The sequence below is a fragment of the Eriocheir sinensis genome, chromosome 22 (assembly GCF_024679095.1).
Source record: "Eriocheir sinensis breed Jianghai 21 chromosome 22, ASM2467909v1, whole genome shotgun sequence".
In the NCBI taxonomy this organism is placed as follows: Eukaryota; Metazoa; Arthropoda; class Malacostraca; order Decapoda; family Varunidae; genus Eriocheir; species Eriocheir sinensis.
Genome location: NC_066530.1, coordinates 9184122 through 9200343, shown reverse-complemented (window position 1 = coordinate 9200343; position 16222 = coordinate 9184122). Strand labels below are relative to the sequence as shown.

The window sequence follows — 16222 nt, the reverse complement described above, 5'->3', positions numbered from 1 at the left end:
GAGAGTATAGGGATGAGCATGAGTAGAAAGTCGTGTGCAGCGGGGCCACGGGAGGGGGGGAGGCATGCAGTTAGCAAGTTCAGAAGAGCAGTCAGCTTGGAAATATCGATAGAAGATAGATAGAGAGGCAACATTGCAACGGAATTTAAGAGGTAGAAGACTATCAGTAGGAGGAGGAGAGCTGATGAGACGAAGAGCCTTAGACTCCACTCTGTCCAGAAGAGCTGTATGAGTGGAGCCCCCCCACACGTGAGATGCATACTCCATACGAGGGCGGACAAGGGCCCCTGTATATGGATAGCAACTGTGCGGGGGAGAAGAACTTGCGGAGACGATACAGAACGCCTAACCTCGAGGAAGCTGATTTAGTGGGAGAGGAGATGTGAAGTTTCCAGTTGAGATTTTGAGTTAAGGATAGACCGAGGATGTTTAGTGTTGAAGATGGTGATAGCTGAGTGTTGTCGAAGAATAGGGGATAGGTGTTTGGAAGACTGTGTCAAGTGGATAGGTGGAGAAATTGAGTTTTTGAGGCATTGAAGGACACAAGGTTCCTTCTGCCCCAATCGGAAATGATAGCAAGGTCTGAGGTTAAGCGTTCTGCAGCCTCCAGTCTGGAGTCGTGTACTTCTTGTTGTGATGGTCTTCTATTGAAAGAAGTTGAATAATGCAGAGTGGAGTTGTCGGCGTATGAGTGGACAGGACAGTTTGTTATGGAAAGAAGATCATTGATGAATAACAGGAAGAGAGTGGGTCACAGGACAGAGCCTTGTAGAACACCACTGTTGATAGGTTTAGGGGGAGAACAGTGACCGTCTACCACCGCAGAGATAGAATGGCTGGAAAGGAAACTGGAGATAAAGGAACAGAGAGAGGGATAGAATCCGAATGAGGGCAGTTTAGAAAGCAAAGACTGGTGCCAGACACTATCGAAGGCTTTCGATATGTCTAGCACAACAGAGAAAGTTTCACCGAAACGGCTAAGAGAGGATGACCAAGAGTCAGTTAAGAGAGCTAGAAGATCGCCAGTAGAACGCCCCATGCGGAACCCATACTGGCGATCAGATAGAAGGTTAGAAGTGGAAAGGTGCATTTGAATCTTCCAGTTAAGGATTGATTCAAAAGCTTTAGATAGACAGGAAGGTAAAGCTATAGGGCGGTAGTTTGAGGGATTGGAACGGTCACCCTTCTTAGGCACAGGCTGTACAAAGGCATACTTCCAGCAGGAAGGAAAGGTAGATGTTGATAGGCAGAGACGAAAGAGTTTGACCAGGCAGTTAGTCAACACGGAAGCACAGTTTTTAAGGACAATAGGAGGCACTCCATCAGGTCCATAAGCCTTCTGAGAGTTGAGGCCAGAGAAGGCATAGAAAACATCATTTGGAAGAATCTTAATAACAGGCATAAAGGAGTCAGAGGGGGGATGAGTAGGAGGAATATGCCCAGAATCGTTCAGGGTGGAGTTCTTACAGAAAGTTTGAGTGAAGAGTTCAGCCTTAGAGACAGATGAGACGGCAGTGCTGCCGTCAGGGTTAAGGAGAGGAGGGAAAGAGGAAGAAGTGAAATTGGAGGAGATATTTTTGGCTAGATGCCATAAGTCACTGGAAGAATTGGAAGCAAGGTGTTGACATTTTCTATTGATAAAAGAAGTTTTGGTAAGTCGGAGAATAGATTTGGCACAATTCTGGGCTGAAATGTAAAGGTCATAGTTAGCGGGAGTTCGAAGGCTCTGGAACCTTTTGTGAGCTTCCTCTCTATCTTTAATAGCACGAGAACAAGCGTGATTAAACCAAGGCTTTTTAGCATAAGGAGTAGAGAAAGAACGTGGAATGTATGCCTCCATTCCAGAGACAATCACCTCTGAGATGTGCTGAGCACACACAGAGGGGTCTCTCTCCTGGAAGCAGTAATCATTCCACGGGAAATTGAAAAAGTACATCCTCAGGTCGTCCCACGGAGCTGAAGCAAAATGCCAGAAGCATCGCCTCTTCAGTGGGTCCAGAGGATGTACAGGAGCGATAGGACAGGAAACAGAAATAAGGTTATGATCGGAGGAGCCCAACGGAGAGAACAGTTTGACTGAGTAAGCAGAAGGATTAGAGGTAAGGAAGAGCTCTAGAATGTTGGGCCTGTCTCCAAGACGGCTGGGAATACGTGTAGGGTGGCTGAGTCGTCAGAGTGGTGGCCCCGTGTTCAGGAGGACGCGAGTTCAACCCCCGCCCGGTGCCACCAAGCTGGGATTTTTCAGCTGCCGCCGAGTGGCTTAAAACTACCCACATGCTGTCCAGAAGACCACCTATCAACCCAGACTCTAGATTCTAGGATCAAAGATGAGCTCTGGGAGGGCAGCATGAGCCAATGCAAGATGGCGCCACTATAAACACTCGCCTGCGCCAGAACGGGCTGGGCCGACCATCAGGACCCACCGGAAAGAAGCCTTGGACCGACCATCAGGATCCACCGGGAAGAAGCCTACCGGCGCAATAGGCCGCAATGTAAAAAAAAAAAAAAAAAAAAAAATGCTCTAGGTCGTTGAGGAGAGTAAAGTTGTAGGCTTGTTCACCAGGCTTGTCAGTGAAAGAGGATGAAAGCCAAAGCTGGTGGTGAACATTGAAATCTCCCAAGATGGAGATTTCAGCGAAGGGAGAGTGAGTCAAGATGTGCTCCACTTTAGAATTCAAATAGTCAAAGAATTTTACATAGTTAGTAGAGTTAGGTGAGAGATAAACAGCACAGATGTATTTAGTAATAGAATGACAATGAAGTCTTAGCCAGATGGTGGAAAATTCAGAAGAGTCAAGGTCGTGGGCACGAGAGCAAGTGACGTCGTTGCGAAGGCGCAACATCCAGCTTTGGATTGAAATTTAGGATAGAGACTGTAGGAGGGAACAGAGTAGAGGTTGCTGTCAGTAGCCTCAGAAACCTGTGTTTCGGTGAGGAAGAGAAGATGAGGTTTAGAGGAGGAGAGATGGTGTTCCACAGAATGAAAATTAGAACGAAGACCACGAATGTTGCAGAAATTGATAAGGAGGAGGTTTGAGGAGTTATCAGGATACCTCTCAAGTCGGCAGCCAGAAGGGGAGTCCTCCCTGGGTGAATTTATGGTCTCCCCCCCCCAGGCGGGGACTCTGAGACAGTGTTGTTTTTCGCCATTTTGAATTTTGGGAAAAGGTGTGTGTGTTGTGTGAATGTAGTGTGGTGTAGAAAGAGAGAGGAACTGTCTTTAGAGAGCATGCTGAACTGCTCTCTGGTGTTGATGAGACAAAAGGGAAACGGTTAGTGAGGACATGGGAAGGGTCTTTGAAGGGCTTCAGCACCCTCCTCGCTTCCCATATATCCTCACCAGGAGTAGCTCACGCCCATTCGGTAGGTGTCTTCCTTCCTCCTCCTGCCTCATTGGTTACAATACTGCCACTGCGCAAAGCCATTTATTACCAAAGGCATCAGTCTAATGCTCCCAGTCATTATTTACAATTTAGTGTCCTGTCTCACAGTCATAGAGAAAAAAAGGGAGAACAAGTGACTTCAAAGATCCAGATGTTTGTCCCTTTGCACAGGTATTAACCACACCATATACTTGTGGTGAACAAGTCCATAACACTGTGAACCTATCCAATCCACCAAAAAGACTTCTTGACCAGACCAGTCATAGTTCTACACTGCATGGACAGACTGTGCTCCAAACACCTGTACCTTGGTCTTAGCCCAGGAGACCTGGGGTGGGTTTCATCATAGTGCTCTCCCAGGCGTGGTGACGTCACGCACAATTGGGAGAATTCCTTGGGCGTGTTTCATCACCATGCCACAAGCCACTCCCAAGTAGGATTGGGGGCGGTCTTGGGAGAAACCAGTGTTGCCAATCTTCGCGTCGCTTTGGCGTCCAATATGTCTTCAATTAACCTAAATTACACTTCTTATGTATAATTATGGAATTATAAATATAAACAATAGATATTTAGTTGAAATACAGCGATATTATCTTCATTGTAAGGAATATGTGCACGTATTTTTGTTCCGTCTGCATCTTCAACGGCACCATGGTGTAAGCAAACATTTAGCCGGGCGGCGCCCTGCCTACATACGGGCCTCAACACTTCCATCATCACCCTGGAGAGGCAGATGTCTCATCTGTGCCTTCGCAGTGGGAAACCCAGCAATTTCGGCAAACTTTGCCTTCATTATCTGCTGCTCCCCCCGGTTTAAAGGGAAGCCCATGAACTGCCTCATATTCTCTTGTGTCACGAGAGCATCCACGGTCTGGGTGATGATTCTGCTGACTGTGGCCCGGGAAACTCCAAAGTCATCTGCATTTTCCCAGTGGCGAAGTATTGCAGAGTCAACGCCACTTTCAGCTCCGCTGTGACCGCACAGCTCCTCTCAGTCCTCTCAGTCAATCACGTGTCGCACCAAGTCAGTGACGAACAACAGGCCAGCACGATCCACCCTGTACCTCTTCATGAACTCGGTGTCATCGTACTCGCTAAAGATGTCCCTTCTCAGGCGAAAATTCTGTGGTTGGTGCTGTCGGGGTTGTTCACGGGCTGCTATGTTTACAGTCTGACGCTTGGCACCTTCCTTGGGAGCGCTTGGGAGACCCCACACGGCCTCCTAAGGTGGTGAGCGAGATAGGCAGAGTTCCAAGGCTTGGGAGCTTTCATGAAACATGCGCAAGGTTTCTCGCACGCTTGGGACTCCTTGAGCACACTTCCAAGGCCTTGGGAACTTTGATGAAACCCACCCCTGAAGTTCCAAGAGCTTCGCCTTCCTGTGCAGTGCCTTGAGTGCGTCCAGTGACTCTATAAGGATTAATACATCAGTAAAAAAAAGAGGCTTGAGGCAGGGGTGTGTCATGTCACCATGGTTGTTCAATATTTATATAGATGGTGTTACGAGAGAAATGAAGGGCAAAGTTGGGGAAGTTGGAGTAAAAATGTATGCTGAAGGAAGGAAGTGGGTGATGAATTCAATCTTATATGCTGATGACACAGCGCTCATTGCAGAAAATGAAAGTGACTTACAAAATTTGGTCAGTGTTTTTGATACTGTATGCAAAAGGAGAAAGTTGAAAGTAAATGTCAACAATAGTAAAGTGATGGTTTGTGAGCAGAGAAGAAGTGAGGTTGTGGATTTTGTATGCCCATATAGTGGGAATTGAATGTGAAAAAGAATGCAAAATAATTTTGAATGGTGAAGAAATGGACGAGGTGAATGAGTTTAAGTACCTTGGATCAGTTATGTGTAAGCATGGTGGTACAGAAGGTGGTACAGTTCTTGCAGAAATCCTATGGAGGCACAGGAGATCCCAGAGTGTCTCATGATGCACTAACTCAAACACCTGCTTGAGGTCAACATAGGCTGCACATCAGCAGCACTCCACCAGTTTGCAAAGTGCTAGGATAAGGTCAGTTGTCCACTTCATAGGTGTGAACTCAGACTGCTCAGGCCTCCACATTCTCAGTGGCTGATTGCAAATCTAGATGAACAATGGAAGGGCAGCACCTTGCCTGGCACACTGAGTACTGTAATACCATGGTAGTTGTTGCAGTCCTAGTGGTCCCCTTTTCTTTTCCAGATAGAGACGACCAGCCCCCTCTTTCAGTCAGGAGGAATGGTACCAGATTGCCATACGGCAGTCAAGACTGCATGCAACCCACATATCCTGGCATCACCTCCAGCTTTGAGCAGCTCTGCACTGATAGTTTGGTGGATTGATTTTCAAGTTTATACTTTTGCAATAGTACTTTCGTTTCTTAAAGTAGTTTACAGTTATTATTTTTTCCTCTTTTCCTCTTAATTCAAGTGCAGCTTTTTAAAATTTTTTGTGGTTTTCTTAAAATTCTTCAATATCATGACCTTCATTAGGAGCTGCATTTTTGTTTTGGATGTTGACTGTGAATTCAGGTTTTCTATTAAGCAGATATAATAGGGCTGGAACTGACTTCCTACCAAGTTATCTCTCTTCTACAGTTTTTGTGCCTAGCCATTATGTGACAGCTAACAACACTTATTTTGCTGTCAACTGCTACACTTTTCATTGTCTTGCCTCTGTTGATGCCAACAGTAGCACTAATATGATATGGGCTCAAAAGAGGTTTTCCCCAAAATTTTCCCCTAAAATAACTCTATTACTGGGGAGTACTGTGTTAAAATATTTCATTGATCTGAGCACTCTCTCGTAGTACGGAAAGCCCCTCAACAGAGCTGCATTGGGGTTGAGGCCCACCTCTACTTTTAACCCTTTCACTGTGCAGGCTTGGGAGGCGACTATTCCCCCAGGTACACTCGGGCAGACCAACTGTATCTTAAAAACTATTCATCACAGCTAAAAACCAGAAGCACCATTAGAAAGAGGAGGCCCAGATCTATAGGATTTGATTAAATATGCCTCTTCTGCGAACGTACATGCACGTTCAGGGGGTGTTGCCTGTGAACACTTACGTCAATGTGCATGACGGTCAGCCATATTGAGGCAATTGCAGACATCTCTTCATGAGGTGCTGGCAAGGTAGTATTGCCAACTGCAAAATTTACAACTATTTGGTCAAAGAATCAGTCAGGTGATTGGTGAAACTATGCAAAAATGACGCTATATTGGACAATAACATCCACCAGTTACTTGTTCATAGATTTTCTGCACTAGGCTGATATGATTTTCCACCAAATTTAGTGGAGAACCCACTCAATTGGCAATCCTGTATTGTGAGAAATATTGTTGGAACACTCTCATACGTGGGAGATTTGAGTGCGGCTGGAGCTCGCAGCAAGCGTTTAGCACCACCAGCAAATCCGTTACCGCTCGCTGCAAGCGTTTAGCAAGGAAAGGGTCAATCTTCTTTTTGTCTGAGTTGAGGCGTTACAGGGAAGGGCTGCAGGCCCCACTTCAACCAACCCAGGTCAGGGGTTGCTTGCCTTGTGCAGGAACACGACCCATATAGAGCCATACTTTCCATATGGAAAAAGACATAAATCAGAATGAGAAAAGAGGAGAGAGGCAGCTCAGGGAGATTGAGGATGCTGCACTCCTCATTCATATGAATTATTTCAGAGTCTATCTTTCATTTAATTTTAATACTGCTGATGCTGCATACAAATTTACATGATAGAATTTGACTGAGTTATTTTCAAAATTTTTGTAAGTAAAGAATTCTCTCCCATATTCCAGACTTGCCCCTCCAGCAAAATGCATTCCTGCTTCCCAGTCCTTACCTCACCTTGCTGAGTCCTACAACATTCAATCTGAGTTCCATTTTCAAAATCTGTGTATTGTAGGTACGACAGTTCAATAACTAGTGGTGGTCTGGTCCAAAGCAGTACATAGAAAATTCTGAGTCAGGCAAATTACTTATAATCCATGATAATACCTCTATGGGCAGGAGGATTTTGAGGACTGTGTGTGTGAGTCTTGTCAGAACCTTCATTCTCCTCAAGTGAAGAATCTGAGCTGCCTTCAGACGACTCTCGCTGTGTCCTTGAGGAGTTGCCAGAGTTCTGTAAAGTGGTGTAACATACATTAAACCTGCAATTTAGACTTTCATGCTGACATACGACTAGTGCACCCAAAACAATACTGTATACAGTCTTAGCTTAACATACGCAGATTTAACATCTGTGGTTTGAAATACCTGCGGGGTAGCCAGTGGATATTAACGTGTTGAAAATTTGGCTACCTGCAGGGTTTTTTTTTAGCATTTTTGTGGCTAGCCAAAGCGCCAACCGGTGAGTGCTGACAGATCTCTGGGTGTGGCTGAAACCTCACACCCACACACACCCAAGATGCAGGACACAATGCCAATGACTTGACACCTGGTACCCAATAACTGCTGGTTGGCCAGGGGCCACTCCACCCAGGTTTCGATCCTGTGACCTCAGTTGTGAGGCGAGCACACTAACCATTGCACTACAGAATTCTGTGTGTGTGTGTGTGTCTCAGTCTACAGAATTTAATTTTCCTCTCCCATGAACAATGAAGAATGGTTTTGGCACAGAACTAATTAGACATTTTAATGCATGTTATGGGCAGCAAGTGTATGTATGTGTTTTTATATATATATATATATATATATATATATATATATATATATATATATATATATATATATATATATATATATATATATATATATATATATATATATATATATAGCTATATTTTTGTAGTCTGTTTTTTTAGGTTTAAGAAAAAGTGTGTTTAGTTTCACTAAATTGGCTCTAATTCGATAACCAATTGCCCAATTTAATACATTTAGTTGAAAATGATATAATTGATTGAATTACTAATCAACCAGGTTCCTCCTCCTTTAATCATGATGTATATTGCAGAGCTGGGATTCTGTAGAAAAAACCATAGATGTATCGGTGGGTAAAAAAAAACTTTTGTAAAAAAAATAAAAAAAAAAAAAAAAATGAAAAAAGTTAAAAGCACAAAACACTTAAACTAAAACAAATACACTGGAGGCTGAAGGCTGTTGTCGGAGGCGGAGGAGGCGAGAGCGTAGAGTGTAGGGAGTACTGAGGCCAAACAGAGTGAAACAGGGGGAAAACACCAAAACTTTTTGGAAGAGGATCTGAGAATCGTCTGGCTGCTCTGATTGGCTGAACGAACGCAGAAACGGCCGGTGATTGGGCTGCGTGATGACGTCAAAGTAATACTGGAATTTCCTGCTAACTGCTTCATCCCAAAATCAATATTATATTCAAAAGGAATAACTTTTTTGGTATTTAAGTTTAGTAGTTACTTCCTTCAAACAAAAAAAAAATCAAAACTATCTTTTACAATTTGAAGTTAGGATTGTAGTTTTCTTTTTAGAAGAGTAGTAAATGTAAAGAATGACGCCCCTGCACTCTGGATTGGGGGTTCTAGCAGTCTAGTAATAGCTCACATGCTCTGTGAGGATATGATAGTTGCAGTCTGGGACGGAGAGCAGTACCTACTGGACAACATGCAAGTGATGGTGGCACACACACAGTTTTTCACAGGACAGTGCTTCTTGTTCTCATATGCCCATAGAGCTTGAGTGTATTGCTGTGGATTGTGGCAAGGATGGTTGAATATATATATATATATATATATATATATATATATATATATATATATATATATATATATATATATATATATATATATATATATATATATATATATATATATATATATATATATATATATATATATATATATATATATATATATATATATATATATATATATATATATATATATATATATATATATATATATATATATATATATATATATATATATATATATATATATATATATATATATATATATATATATATATATATATATATATATATATATATATATATATATATATATATATATATATATATATATATATAAAGGTTGTCAAGGAGGAGGCGATATCCACTAATTTTTAACATACGCAGGTGTCTCTGTTACCAAACACATGTGCATGTTATGGTGTGACTGTGCTTTCAAGTAAATGTTGATCTTTTGTAAATTGATTCTCTAAGGCTAACCTGTTGGACTGAGAGATGAGTTTAACCCCTTAAAAGGTAATAGGCATCCATGTAAATTTTTACACCATAAACTTTGCCATGAAAAGATAAAGTGAAATTTTGACTATTAGAAGAGTAGTATATATGATAATTCCTATAACAATACATATGAGTAGTTAATAAAAATCTTGTAATGGTTACCCTGCGATGTGGTAGTGGTGGGTCTCCCATGCGTGAGTGTGAAGTGCTTGGTCCTTCCTCAGGGTTCTCAGAGGTCATTCTTTCCCTGGCTTGGGCAGCAGACTCTGATTTCTTGCTTGATGTTGATGGTGATGATTTCTGATTCAGTCTCTTTTCTGAAGACTCTGAGGACGTTTCAGAATTCACACACTTTGATTTTGAGCTTTTGAGACACTTTGGAGCATCTGCTTTAGAAGTGCCCAGTACATTTTTTGATATTTTGGGACTTTCAATATTGTAAGTTCCAGTGGAGCTTTCTGTTGAAGAGCCTTCTGAATTGCTTCTCTTGGGTTTTTCACTTTTGAAACCTCTCGGAGTGGAATGCTTGCTAGACTTACTTGAGGCTAAGGATTTCATGGGATTTTCAACACTGTAAGTTCCAGTGGAACTGACGGAGCCCGACCTGGAGAGAGGTTTCTCCGGTGTTCTGGAATCAGGAATAAGGCGTTGCTGGGGCTGACTGTCACTCTCAGCTTCGGGGGTAATGTTAGCTGGACTAGGTTCTCTGTGTTCTGGGGTTTCTTGGTGAGGTTCTTCAACCGCACCAATCCTTTCAGTCTTTCCTTTGGAGGGACTTTTTGGTTTGGGTGAGGGTAGAGTCTGTTTCTGTGACCTTGGCGCTGGCACAGGGTGTTTTTCCTTGTGAATGTCTCCTTCTTTTTGGGATATTTGCTCACACTTCACTCTCTGGTCTGGATCGTTGTCTACACTGGTCATCACTATTGGGTTTCTGTCAGGTTTTGTTGCCACAGCTTCTTGCTGAGAAAGAAAGCAATAATTGGCAAATTTAGTTGTGTATGAATATTCTGAAATAATCTTCCCTACCTTTAATTCACACTGCTGTAGGCAAATGGCTCTTTTAAAGTAATGACATAGAGCTTATAGGCATTCAACCACAATGTCATATACTCTGATAAAGCTTTTTTTTTTTTCTCTTTGAATATCACAATTTCCACAGCTATAATATTTCTTTGACACATTTACAACCCTACTTTTTAGAGAATCCCCTGCAATAGGAGAATCTATTCAAAATCTTAACTCTATTATTTCGTAGATACCTTATGGACAGACTTCTCCCTCTGGGCTACCAGTTGCAACCTCGAGTTCCGCAAGTGTTGGGCTATTGCATCCTCACTTGGTCGCTGCAGGCGGAACCAGTAGCTCATGTTTCCAATCACCTGTCACAGTAAGAAGAGTAAATCTTTGTTCCTTAAATAATTTATTTTTGATCTCTCTCTCTCTCTCTCTCTCTTTCCTTGCCCCCTCACAGGAACTTCCTTCCAGGGGGTGGCCGTGGCAGAAGTGTCTCCATCTCTCCCTGTTCTGGCACTCCCTCTCAGCACATTCAGTCCTGCTACTTCCAACTCTCTCGCTCCAATACTCACTCACCCTATTGATTCACTTCTCAGGTGGTCTTCCCCTGACACCCCCTCCCTCAATCCTTCCCTTGTATACTCTCTTCACAAATTCATTCTGCCCCATTCTCATCACGTGTCCAAACCATCTGAACGCACCACGCTTCACCCACTCCACCACTCTGCAATCCACTCCTTTCTCTGTCACACCCATACAAAACCTCTCATACATGCTAACATTACTTTCTCCATCCCATCCTGACACACCACATGCACCTCTTATATAACTCATTTACACTGCATGTATTCTCGATTGCTGTGCTGCATTCCATTTCCATGTCTCTGATGCACATGACAGAGTTGGCAGGATAATACTGTTCCTTATTCCCCTCTTTACCTCCATGCTCACACTTCTTCCTCTCATAACTCTCTCCAACTCACCTACTTACCTGTCTGCCCTTCACTGCTCTTTCCCTCACCTCACCTTCCATACTGCCATGCTGACACGAAAATGTCCCTAAATAATTAAACTCAGTCACCTCCTCCATTCTCTTCTCCCCTAACCTTATCCTACACTTTGTTGTACCCTCTGCTCTAACTCTGTACAGCTTTACAAAATAAATGACCTGCTCTCTCACCTTGTCAAATACCATAACCTTATCTCTCTAGCATTCACTTTCAGCTTTCTCCTCTTACACACCCTGTCAAACTCATCCACTATCCTCTGCAGCGTCCCCTCATTCTCTGCCAACAACACTGTATCGTCTGCAAACAGGCCCGCCACCAATGACTCCTCCGTACCTCTCACTTTCAGCCTTGGACCAAGCTCTTTCATTTTTCTCATACAGCCATTCATGTACACATTAAAAAGCCATGGTGACATCACACACCGCTGTCTCACACCCACACCAACGCCAAAACTCTCACTCAACTCACCATTCATGCGTACAGAGGCACTCACATCCTTATAGAAGGATCGGATTCCCTCCAGCAAATGCCCTCCCACACCATATATCCTTAGAACATCCCACAACCCCTTCCTGTCAACCCTGTCGTATGAAGCGTCATGTGCAAAAATAGCTCAACCCGCACACTGGCAATTTTCTTGTTTTTTGTGGGAAATTATTGTGTCGCCTCTCCTCTAGCACAGGAATATAGAGGGAATGGGAGTTCTGAGCATCGAACCTCTATAAATAGGGTCGAATGTTGCGTGGTAAAACAGGTTTTTCCTTGCATCACTTTGCATTATGTGAGCAGAAGGGGTTCAAGTAGCAGTGTCGGCTGGCCAATCGGCACGTGTTTACTCTCAGGCCGCTTCTCGGCCAATAACGCCCAATAAAAGAAATAAAAAAAAATATACAGTAAAATATTAATTAAAAAAAATCACAATGAATACATGAAAATTTTCACTATATATTTATTTTTACATTATATACCTATTGTTTTGTAACATTACTTCATGTATTACTTATTTGTAAATGTTGGTTTATTTGCACGTGTGTGTAAAAAAGTTAAATTTTCAATGTAAAAAAAATATGTAAAGTAAAAATAATGTAACAACAAAAAAGTACTCTTCCAAAACTTTCAAATCATATACAGGTAACTCTCGATTTACGCGAGTATTGCGTCCTTGAAGAGGTCGCGTAAATCAAAAACAATGTAAATCAAACAAGAGGTAGGTTTCTGTTGAAAAATAAATACCATATTTTGCGGCGTATAACGCGCACCTCAAACTTTAAGACAACAATCTTGAAAAAAAAAGTTCTTAAACTGCTCAGAAATATGTACGGGTTAAAGAACATTGACAATGTACAGTTTCCCGAAATTTTTTATATTTTAGGTGTAATCTTTACTGCTTGAATTGACAAGTGTCCTTGAGTAAAGCAATGAAAATGGCGGCCGGGCTGGTGTTGTGAGAAATACATCCCCGTAAACATACTGATGATGCACAGCTTCTGATATCATAATAAGCATATTATTCTCACCATCACTCGTACGCTATGACAGACAACTAGGCAAGACACAATTCACACGGTTCTGGTGACACGTGGCATGCAGCTGTTTGTTGTACGGGTGTGGTTGTGTGGTTTTCAAACAATGCAAATGGCGGCCGGGCTGGTATTGCGCGAAATAACTCCTCGTACAAGACTCATGATGTACAGTTTCTGATATCATATTTACCCCATTATTCTCACTAATATTAATAATTAATAATGAACACATGGATATTTTTTTCCAATATGATTTTTTTATGTAGCTTGTACTGCTCCTTAGTCATACAGTCGTAAGCCACCTGTGACATCAAGATCAAGATCATACAAATGGCACCCAACGGGAAAACGGGATAACAGCAGGGCATGGGCGATCCTCCACCGATTTAATTTTTGTATAGTAGTTATTTGATCGCCCTGTATTCTATGGTAACATATTATAAGACAGCTATGGACTATGAAGGATCATTAACAATAATAAAGGTAATTTTGCCGTTGTTGTTGGATAAGATGAAAAACAGACCCTTAAAAACACTCCAAAGAAGAAAAAAAATCATTAAAAATTTGTACATTCGTCGTATAACACGCAGGGCTAAACTTTCAGGCATTTTTTATGTGAAAAGGTGCGCGCTATACGCCGGAGAATACTATTCACTTCATTCAGTGGAGAGATTTACATAAATTTACATAGAAAATCAGACCACACAGACCCCATGGTCCAGACTACCCTGTGGATCTGGCCGCCCTACATTGATCTTTATTCCTACGCTGGTCACTTCTGCTCTCCCTCCCACACTCTCATTCATTACAGTCTCAAAGTGCTGCTTCCACACCTCCCTTATCTCCTCATTCCCTCTCACAAGCACCCCATCTTTCCTCTTCATGCTACAAAGGTCATTCTTTTCTTCCCCATTTCTCTTTTAACTTCTTTCCTAAAAAGTTTTTTGTTCTGATATTTTGCTGAAATTTCCAACCCAAATCCTCATCCACTCTCTCTTTACTTTTCCTAACCAATCTCTTTACCAGCATCTTACTCTCCCTGTACTTTCTCTCTCATCTCTCTCGCCTCCTCTGTCACATTTCTCTGTAACATTTTCTTGTAGTTCCTTTTTTTCTCCTCAACTGCCTCTTTTATCTCATCTGTCCACCACACACTCCCTTTCTTTCCTATACCCGACTACTTCCTCAGTTGCCCTGACCACTGAACTCTGAAACACCTTATTCACTCCTGCACTGTGTTCTATCCCTGCTCTTGCTCTTCCAAGTATTTCCTCCACTTTCCTGCTATATATCTCCCTGTGGCCAGTAACGCAATTTCTCACTTGCTAGTTCTTTCCTACCCTTTTCCCTCTTTCCATTCCCTCTGAATTCTCATTTCTCTTTCAGCCTAATTTTGGCTACTATCATGAGGTGATCAGATCCATTAAACATTCCTCTCACAACTTTTGCATTAAAATGGCAATGCAAGATACCAAGGGAAGCCACTACTGCAGACTTAATTAACAGGAGTATTAATGGTACATGAAAAAACTGTCTCCTTACTTGTCCTGGGGTTATGTGCGCCATGAAGGCCAAGTGCTGCGCCTCCTCTGCATCATCATGTGCCAACACCACCGGCACTGTGCCATGCAGGGTATTGCGTGGGTGGTCCAACACCTCATGGAAGGTCAAGGTACATTCCCCTACCTTGGCTGGGTGGCCAGAGTCGAGGAGGATGTACACAGAAACTGCAAAGAGACTATTATTTTGAAGCTAAGATGGCTCAAAGGCAGGGCATTTCAAGCTGAAAGTCAAGCTTTGGTCTACGTGAGTGCCCTTTAAACCTTCAAACCCTTGTCTCTCTAACCCAAGTATATTCGTTTGTATATTCTATGTCGAAATATATCGTCCTGAGTTCCGTCAGAACGTTCATCTTCCATTTTATCTGATTCCATTAGTTGGGGAGCATTCAGTTATGTTTTCTGGCAATGAATGGCAATACAAGTCTCAGCAGACGCTCACCAGCTGTCAGCGGTTCACCCCACCTCCACCACCACTGCCAGACCCAGCCAGCAACGTGGTGACACAACAGGCAAACCATGAAAGGATAATTCCTTCCTCTTTATCTCATCCCGCATCATGTCAGGGACAGTGGTGATGAGTGGGTAAACCCAGAAGAGTCTGGGAGGGATATCAGCAACTCTGAATCTTCTCACAAGGAAGAATAAACTGAGCTCTGACAAATACTCAGGATTGGACAGAGATAAATAAATCTCTCTATATATGGAAGTCCACCTGCCCCACCCTTTTATTTAACAGGAAACAGTAGTATCAAATAAGGGGATTTTGCAGCATTTCCATAATTTGTTTGATGATGAACTCTGATATGGTTGTACTTGAGACCAACAGGTACGCAATAAAAAAAGTAAAAAAATTATCACATTTTCACAAAAAATTACTGGCAAGGGGTTAAGAATGTTGTATTCAAAAGAGATGAGTGTAAAAGTTGATCTAATGATGAAGTCGCCCCCTTCAAGGCATTGATGTGCTTGATTAAATGCCATATTTGACGGCTCATAAGACACATGGGCTTATAAGACATCCCCCCTCAATTTGGGCAGGCATTTAAAAAACAAACATAATTTTTTTTTTTTTTTTTTTTTTACGTTGCGGCCTATTGCGCCGGTAGGCTTCTTTCTGGTGGGGCCTGATGGTCGGCCCAAGTCTTCTTCGCGGTGGGGCGTGATGGTCGGCCCAGCCTGTTATGGCGCAGGCGAGTGTTTATAGTGGCGCCATCTTGTATTGTGAGTATCAGGTGAAGATTTTTTTTTATCTGACATTCATAGCCCTCCCTACTATCAAGTCATTTTTAAGTTTCATATGTATTCAGATTCTTATTAAATCCCAATATTTTACATTTAAAGCCATGTTCAGCATGCATACAGCCACCTAGCGGGTGTTGCAGAAACTGACCGAGGGACAGAATCTGATGTATGGCCAGACTTCTGTTTCAATACTTAGACTCAGCCAGGCATGTGTCTAGCAACTACCAGACACAATCAGACCCCAGATTATTGGCCCAGACTTCTGTTTCAATTCCCAGACTTGACTGGGCACATGTCTGGTAAGTGTTGGACCTCGGAGTTTGAACGGACAATCTGATGTCCAGGAAACTGA

The 16222-nt window shown here is 42.4% G+C and overlaps 1 protein-coding gene across 6 annotated transcripts in view; it reads right to left on the bottom strand.

Moving 5' to 3' along the window:
- The window catches only part of LOC127002002 (protein fantom-like), a 152831-nt gene that overhangs the window by 34709 nt on the left and 101900 nt on the right, over window positions 1–16222 (bottom strand). For 5 of the 6 annotated variants that reach the window (XM_050867319.1, XM_050867320.1, XM_050867316.1 and 2 more), the window contains 4 exons: window positions 14609–14793; window positions 10779–10898; window positions 9682–10479; window positions 7359–7485 (listed from right to left, as the gene is read on the bottom strand). In XM_050867319.1, the coding sequence (XP_050723276.1) occupies window positions 7359–7485; window positions 9682–10479; window positions 10779–10898; window positions 14609–14793 (1230 nt within the window). Of the gene's footprint in view, window positions 1–2884; window positions 4794–7358; window positions 7486–9681; window positions 10480–10778; window positions 10899–14608; window positions 14794–16222 lie in introns of those variants that run through there. The other variant, XM_050867321.1, reaches the window with a different exon arrangement.